We start from the raw sequence: 8712 nt of genomic DNA, 5'->3' as shown, positions 1-8712 counted from the left end.
ATCTCACCCTAACCAAAAACAAAAAGAAAAAAGAAAAAGAACGTTCACCTGTGCTATAATTACATATGTTTCAGTCTCCCTAATAAATAGCCTTAGGCCGGTCTTGAGGAGAGATACCCCATATTATAAACCTTTGTATTCCCAAGATGAGTGCTTAATAAATGTTGGATGAATAAACGAATTGCCTGTGGAATTCAGAACTCAGTACAATATTGTACTTACCAGCTATGTTACAAGGATTAAATACCAAGGCCTGTTTGGCAGTCCCTTTTACTAACAAAAAACTCCTGCTTTTCAGAGTGTGATAGCAGCTTGTCTTCTAGACTGGGGACAAGTTAGAATGAGGCAGAATGTTTGTACTGGAATTTTCTATCATATGTGGCCAAGTCTTTGCCAACTTGTGAACATCAGTTCCATGGTCAGTCAATAGACTTGACCTTCCTGATTCCAGGCAGTTAAGAGCCAAGGTGTTAATAATTTAGCAAATACAGACTCGAGAATATTTTCACCTGAGGAAAACATTGGAAGACCACTCATGTGGTTGGGCAGGGCTTTTGTTTGTTCATTTGTTTGTGTAAGTGTGTGTGTGTGTGGGGGGACTTGTCTTGTTTTTGTTGTGCTTTGTTTTGTTTTGGGCTTGCTCCATCAAAACCTTGCCTTCAGGGTGTTAGTAAAACTGACCAAATAATAAACAGCTGAATCAGCACACTGCCCCAGAAACCGAGGTGCCATGGGATGAAATGTTTCCACCTGTGCTGAAAATGAACATTATTAGCCCAAATGACCACGGCAAGTAGGGTTATTCCATTCCAGAAGGCATGCAGCCAAAGGAGGGCTCCTTGGCACATTCTTCTTAGTACTTGTGACTCAAGATCTCCTTCCCTTCCCCTAGAAACAGAGGAGGGCTCGGAAAGGCACTTAGTTATCTCAGTAACAGACAGATTGTTATCCCTCAGTGAGAGGAATTTAATTCCAGAGATCTGTGTGTGGGAGCTCAAGGGATACCAATCAAAACACAGCAGGGTTTGAGAGTAAGGTATCTAATAACTAACAAACACTTATTTCTCCAAAACAAATCATACCAAACACATTTATAGATTCTTTTCTTTTTTTCCCCGACTTAATTACTGACCTGGTATACAGCTGGAATGCAGTGGGAAGCAAGCCCTCTGACTATAATCGGAAATACTCCCCTCTTGATGCTAAAGCAGCCACATTCAGGTTAGACGTGAGGTGGTCCTACCATAGTGACTTGGGAAGGGGGACGATGAGCACCAGTAGGGGCAAGTGGAGGCCTCCCCACAGGAGGGGCAACATGGGAAACCAGCACACTATGTATCTGCCACGCACAGAATCCAGTGAGGAGGGCACAGAGCAGAATGGGGAAATAGAAAGAGGATGGGAATATTGGAGGATTGAATGCCGCTCTGCCACAGGAATCCCCAAGGGTTTCCTTAGAAGGCAAGGAAGTCCAGGAGAAAAATTCTCCACATAAACCTGGGCAATGGCCACCTGAGATGGAATTGGAGAAAGGGCCTGGTGAAATAAAAAAAAAAAGGAGGTAAAGGACTCCATCTAAGCAACGATTAACAAATCACTACTGAGCACTTGGGACTTCCCTGGTGGTTCAGTGGGTAAGACTCCGCACTCCCAATGCAATGAGCCTGGGTTTGATCCCTGGTCCAGGAGCTAGATCCCACATACATGCCACAACTAAGAGTTCAAATGCTGCAACTAGGAGTCTGCATGCTGCAACTAAAGATCCCACGTGCCACAACTAAGACCTGGTGCAGCCATAATAAATTAAATAAATAAGTAAATGTTTAAAAAAAAATACCAGTCACAAGCACTGAAATTGAAACTGTGATTAAAAATCTTCCAAAAGGGCTTCCCTGGTGGCGCAGTGGTTGAAAGTCCGCCTGCCGATGCAGGGGACACGGGTTCGTGCCCCGGTCCGGGAAGATCCCACATGCCGCGGAGCGGCTGGGCCCGTGATTCATGGCCGCTGAGCCTGCACGTCCGGAGCCTGTGCTCCGCAACGGGAGAGGCCACAACAGTGAGAGGCCCGCGTAAAGCAAAAAAAAAAAAAAAAAATCTTCCAACAAACAAAAGCCCAGGACCAGATGGCTTCACAGGCGAATTCTATCAAACATTTAGAGAAGAGCTAACACCTATCCTTCTCAAACTCTTCCAAAATATAGCAGAGGGAGGAACACTCCCAAACTCATTCTACAAGGCCACCATCACCCTGGTACCAAAACCAGACAAAGATGTCACAAAAAAGAAAGCTACAGACCAATATCACTGATGAACATAGATGCAAAAATCCTCCACAGAATACTAGCAAACAGAATCCAAAAGCACATTAAAAGGATCATACACCATGATCAAGTGGGGTTTATCCCAGGAATGCAAGGATTCTTCAATATATGCAAATCAATCAATGTGATACACCTATTAACAAATTGAAGGAGAAGAACCATATGATCATCTCAATAGATGCAGAAAAAGCTTTTGACAAAATTCAACACAAATTTATGATAAAAACCCTCCAGAAAGTAGGCATACTTCTTTTCGGCCGGAACCGCCATCTTCCAGTAATTCGCCAAAATGACCAACACAAAGGGAAAGAGGAGGGGCACCCGCTATATGTTCTCTAGGCCTTTTAGAAAACATGGAGTTGTTCCTTTGGCCACATACATGCGAATCTACAAGAAAGGTGATATTGTAGATATCAAGGGAATGGGCACTGTTCAAAAAGGAATGCCCCACAAATGTTACCATGGCAAAACTGGGAGAGTCTACAATGTTACCCAGCATGCTGTTGGCATCATTGTAAACAAACAAGTTAAGGGCAAGATTCTTGCCAAGAGAATTAATGTGCGTATCGAGCATATTAAGCACTCTAAGAGCCGGGATAGCTTCCTGAAACGGGTGAAGGAAAATGATCAGAAAAAGAAGGAAGCCAAAGAGAAAGGTACTTGGGTTCAACTGAAACGCCAGCCTGCTCCACCCAGAGAAGCACACTTCGTGAGAACCAATGGAAAGGAGCCTGAACTGTTGGAGCCCATTCCTTATGAATTCATGGCATGATGGGTGTAAAGAAAATAAAAGACCTGGACTGTATAAATGATTCTCTTAATTGAGTAGAAGTGTGTGACCCCCTTACCCAAACAAATATTTAAAGCACATTTTAATTGTGTCTGAATTCAGTGGGTGACATCTTTTTACTTTTCAAATTTAGTGGGTTTTGTTCCTGAAAGATGTGAGGTAGTGTGTTGTGCAGTATACTCCATTGGTTAATAAACTGCTAGATATTACTTATAAAATATTTGTCCTAGTTTGAAAATAGTCTCTAAATTCCTCTGAACAAAGGATTTAAAATGAATGAAAGTTATCTGTTATATTATAACTAAGCTCAGGAAAAGTTGATGCTCATAATTGCATCATAAATTAAGTAGCTGTGTTTTGAGGATCAGGAACTTAACTTTGAAGCCTACTATTTAAAAATACATGGTTTAAAGCCCCCAAAAAAGAAAGTAGGCATAGAGGGAACTTTCCTCAACATAATAAAGGCCATAGATGACAAACCCACAGCCAACATCGTCCTCAATGGTGAAAAACTGAAAGCATTTCCTCTAAGATCAGGAACAAGACAAGGTTGTCCACTCTCACCACTATTATTCAACAAAGTGGAAGTTTTAGCCACAGCAATCAAAGAAGAAAAAGAAATAAAAGGAATCCAAATCAGAAAAGAAGAAGTAAAGCTGTCACTGTTGGCAGATGACGTGATACTATACATAGAGAATCCTAAAGATACTACCAGAAAACTATTAGAGCTAATCAATGAAATTGGTAAAGTAGCAGGATACAAAATTAATGCACAGAAATCTCTGGCATTCCTATACACTAATGATGAAAAATCTGAAAGTGAAATTAAGAAACACTCCCATTTACCATTGCAACAAAAAGAATAAAATGCCTAAGAATAAGCCTACCTAAGGAAACAAAAGACCTGTATGCAGAAAACTATAAGACACTGATGAAAGAAATTAAAGATGATACAAACAGTTGGAGAGATATACCACGTTCTTGGATTGGAAGAATCAACATTGTGAAAATGACTCTACTACCCAAAGCAACCTACAGATTCAATGCAATCCCTATCAAACTACCAATGGCATTTTTCACAGAACAGGAACAAAAAATTTCACAATTTGTATGGAAACACAAAGACCCCGAATAGCCAAAGCAATCTTGAGAAAGAAAAACGGAGCTGGAGGAATCAGGCTCCCTCACTTCAGACTATACTACAAAGCTGTAGTAATCAAGACAGTATGGTACTGACACAAAACAGAAATATAGATCAATGGAACAGGAGAGAAAGCCCAGAGATAAACCCACACACATATGGTCACCTTATCTTTGAGAAAGGAGGCAAGAATATACAATGAAGAAAAGATAGCCTCTTTAGTAAGTGGCGCTGGGAAAACTGGACAGCTACGTGTAAAAGAAATGAAATTAGAACACTCCCTAACACCATACACAAAAATAAACTCAAAATGGATTAAAGACCTAAATGTAAGGCCAGACACCATCAAACTCTTAGAGGAAAACACAGGCAGAACACTCTATGACATAAATCACAGCAAGATCCTTTTTGACCCACCTCCTAGAGAAATGGAAAGAAAAACAAAAATAAACAAATGGGACCTAATGAAACTTAAAAGCGTTTGCACAGCAAAGGAAACCATAAACAAGACCAAAAGACAACCCTTAGAATGGGAGAAAATATTTGCCAATGAAGCAATTGACAAAGGATTAATCTCCAAAGCATACAAGCAACTCATGCAGCTCAGTATCAAAAAAATAAACAACCCAATCCAAAAATGGGCAGAAGACCTACATAGACATTTCTCCAAAGAAGATATACAGATTGCCAACAAACACATGAAAGAATGCTCAACATCATTAATCATTAGAGAAATGCACATCAAAACTACAATGAGATATCATCTCACACAGGTCAGAATGGCCATCATCAAAAAATCTACAAACAATAAATGCTGGAGAGGGTGTGGAGAAAAGGGAACACTCTTGCACTGTTGGTGGGAATGTAAATTGACACAGCAACTATGGAGAACAGTATGGAGTTTACTTTAAAAACTAAAAATAGAACTACCATATGACCCAGCAATCCCACTACTGGGCATATACCCTGAGAAAACCATAATTCAAAAAGAGTCATGTACCAAAATATTCATTGCAGCTCTATTTACAATAGCCAGGACATGGAAGCAACATAAGTGTCCATCAACAGATGAATGGATAAAGAAGATGTGGCACATATATACAATGGAATATTACTCAGCCATAAAAAGGAATGAAACTGAGTTATTTGTAGTGAGGTGGACGGACCTGGAGTCTGTCATACAGAGTGAAGTAAGTCAGAAAGAGAAAAACAAATACCGTATGCTAACACATAAATGGAATCTAAAAAAAAAAATAGGTCTTGAAGTACCTAGGGGCAAGATGGGAATAAAGACACAGACCTACTAGAGAATGGACTTGAGGACACGGGGAGGGGAAAGGGTAAGCTGTGACAAAGTGCGAGAGTGGCATGGACATATATACACTTCCAAATGTAAAATAGATAGCTAGTGGGAAGCAGCCGCATAGCACAGGGAGATCAGCTAGGTGCTTTGTGACCACCTAGAAGGGTGGGATAGGGAGTGTGGGAGGGAGACGCAAGAGGGAAGAGATATGGGAACATATGTATATGTATAACTGATTCACTTTGTTATAAAGCAGAAACTAACACACCATTGTAAGCAATTATACTCCAATAAAGATGTTAAAAATAAATAAATAAATAGATACAAATAGAAAAAAAAATAAAAGATATTTTTAAAAAACCCAAATCATTATTGAGCACCTGATTATATACGCCAGTGACTCTGCTGGGTGCCAGGAATGTATTGTAAGAGAGATCTGGTTTTCACCCTCATGAAGTTTCTAGTACTGTGAGAGAGATGGACATCAGTCAATTAATTCCACAACGACAATCATGAACTTTGGCATTCCACAAAAATTCTAGTCTCCTGGTGCTGACCAGGACCTTGCCTTTGTCACACCAGCTGTATTCTCCAGCTACAGCCAAAGACATATTCAGCTTGAACACAACATCCTGTAGATCTCAGAGGATATCTTTCTTCCCTCAACGTCCTACAGAGGCAAACTGTTAATGAACAAAATTAAGCTCATTTGGGATGGAAGGGGGTGTCATTATGTATTTAAATATTCTGGCAGGTGGCTGTCCAACCTTTCTGAAAATCAAGAATCTTACAGAGTTTTGCCCAGGAGTTCCACTTTATTTGAAATATAACCTAAGAACTTCTTAAAAATTAGTTGCACAAGCCTGCAGTGTTAATTATAACAACAACAACAAAAAGGGATATGAGTATCCATGAACCTATCAACAGTTAAACACATCCTTATGATGGAATAGTTTGCAACAGCTGAAAACAATAGGAGCAGGTGCTCATGATGTAGTAAGTGAAAAAAAGTTGATACAAACTCATATATACAAGATACTTCAACTGTGTAAAAATATGTGAACATAAAAACAAAAATATGCCAAATATTAAGGCAGCTTGCTCTGGGAAGTCAGATTATGGATGACTGTTACTTTTTTTCACATGTTCTAAGCTTTTCCCACTGGGAAGAAATCACCTTTTAAAATCAGAAAAGGGTTATTACAAATGAAAAACAATAATTTCAGGTCTATAAGCAGCTGAGGTTGAGTTTTGAATTCTAAGTTTTTCTTCCATTTTCCTGCTTGCTCCCTCTTCCCTTTGTTTCCATTTAAGGAACTAAGGGCTGGCAAGGTGCGGGTGAGCATTTGGTTCAGTAAGTTTTGAGGGGCCTCCTGGCGCTCCTTGAAAATAGCAATCCCCAGGTCTTGGCTGCCCTCCCAGGGAGGAGAGCAGGTGACTCCATACACCACAGGGGCGGGGCAAATAGCTTTGTGACTAGCAGGGGAAGGGGGAGAGGGAAGGGGAGAGGGAAGGGGAGGGGAGAGGGAAGGGTAAGGGGGAGAGGGAAGGGGAAGGGGGAGAGGGGAGGGGAGAGGGGAGGGGAAGGGGGAGAGGGAAGGGGAGGGGGAGGGGTGAGGGAGGGTAGCTGAGGCAGGGCAATGAAGTCTCTGGGGTGGGAGAAGCAGAGATGGCTCTGGGGACTTTGCCTGGCACCTTCCCTGTGCTAAAGACAGGCATTCCCAACAGCTACTGAATGTGTTCCTTTTCCTCCCTTTCAAGGTAGGGAAGTAGTATTTGCTAATTTGGGGTAACCTAGAAATCAGGAATGGAACAAGGGAAATATCAAGGATGATAGATAAACCCTGGCTGAGTCTGGGCTGGGTGAAGTGTTGTACCCAACTGGTAATCATTGGTAACCAGCCTCATTGGTAGGAAGAGGCCAGGCCAGTGGCTCTGAGACCTTTAGTGTGTTTCAGAAGCTCCTGGGTAAGGGATGTAGGAGGTTCATCCCCTGTTTTCGTACTGGTCAAAAATCCTGGGCCAGGAGACAGTTTAGACAATGCAGCACATAACTAGGATCCTTCCACAGTACAAGAGTGTTTCCTGTCTTTAATCAGTGTCAGTGAATATCAGAAAGTTTCCTTTTCAGTTCAAAATTCAAGTAGCCCAGGGATGAACAGGGCTGCAAACAAAGGCACAGACAACAACTGAGAGCAGGAGGAGGAAGGTGAGGACTGGGGCCTCCTGGGGAACCTGGCATATTCTATTTAGAGGTGGGAGGAAAAGGAAACTGGCCTCAGGGGACCAGAAAGTCTACCACTAACTTCAAGGCAGACAGAGTTACTTATACGTCAAGGAGATGCAAATAATGAAGGGAAGGAAGAAAGATCTCTTAGGGGCTGGAGTGGAAAGGCCTGAGGGGGAAACTCTGGACACCTGCTGTCCTTCCTCTAGCATGTCCTCTCATTCTCCCTTGTTGCCCTTTGCCAAATGATCTCCCCGTGCAGGTAAATCGGGTTTATTTCCCCAGAAGGGACCACGAGAAGACACAAGTTGTCTTCATTTTGTGTCACTAACTCTCAGATTCATTCAACACATATTCCTCTGACTTGCTTCTTCCATCAATAATTCCCAAACATTTCCAATTAGCAGGCCACTTCAGGAAAGGCAAAACAGCCCTTATTAAAGCGTGATGTATCTCAGTGCTTGCCAGACTTTTTCACATCGTGGCACACATCACGGTAAACGGTAATATTTATGTGACATGAAGGATAAACTGATTGTGTGAGGCTGGACGCTGTCACCAGGCACCAGCTGCTCCAGGGTTGTGAGGGTTCATCTCCTCCACACACCTGTAACCCACATGTTGGCACACTATTGGGAACCCCCAATCTGACACTTCGAGCCCAGCCACTAAAAAACAAAAACGCCTAGAATTAATAGACGGAAGTCATGTCTGTCAGCGACACAGCAAAGACCTAAACTATATGTCTTAAGTATTGTGAGCACATTTTAAATTTATGCCCAAAGCAAAACAAGGACATTTTATTTATTTATTTTAAAAATATTTATTTATGTATTTATTTTGGCTGCGCTGGGTCTTCATTGCAGCACACGGGATCTTCATTGCAGCGTGTTTAGCCGCGGCATGGGGACTCTTAGCTGTGGCATGCGT

The 8712-nt window shown here is 41.7% G+C and overlaps 1 protein-coding gene across 1 annotated transcript; it reads left to right on the top strand.

Moving 5' to 3' along the window:
- Positions 1 to 2561: 2561 nt before the first annotated feature.
- Positions 2562 to 3130, top strand: LOC308623021 (large ribosomal subunit protein eL21). The gene has a single exon (XM_081244855.1). It carries the CDS (start codon positions 2611 to 2613, stop codon positions 3091 to 3093), a length of 483 nt encoding a protein of 160 aa, XP_081100981.1. The 5' UTR covers positions 2562 to 2610; the 3' UTR covers positions 3094 to 3130.
- Positions 3131 to 8712: the final 5582 nt, after the last annotated feature.

This window comes from Mesoplodon bidens, assembly GCF_964165515.1.
Source record: "Mesoplodon bidens genome assembly, chromosome: 9".
NCBI lineage: Eukaryota > Metazoa > Chordata > Mammalia > Artiodactyla > Ziphiidae > Mesoplodon > Mesoplodon bidens.
The sequence above is the reverse complement of the archived record's forward strand: the minus strand, read 5'-3'. Positions and strand labels throughout refer to the sequence as shown.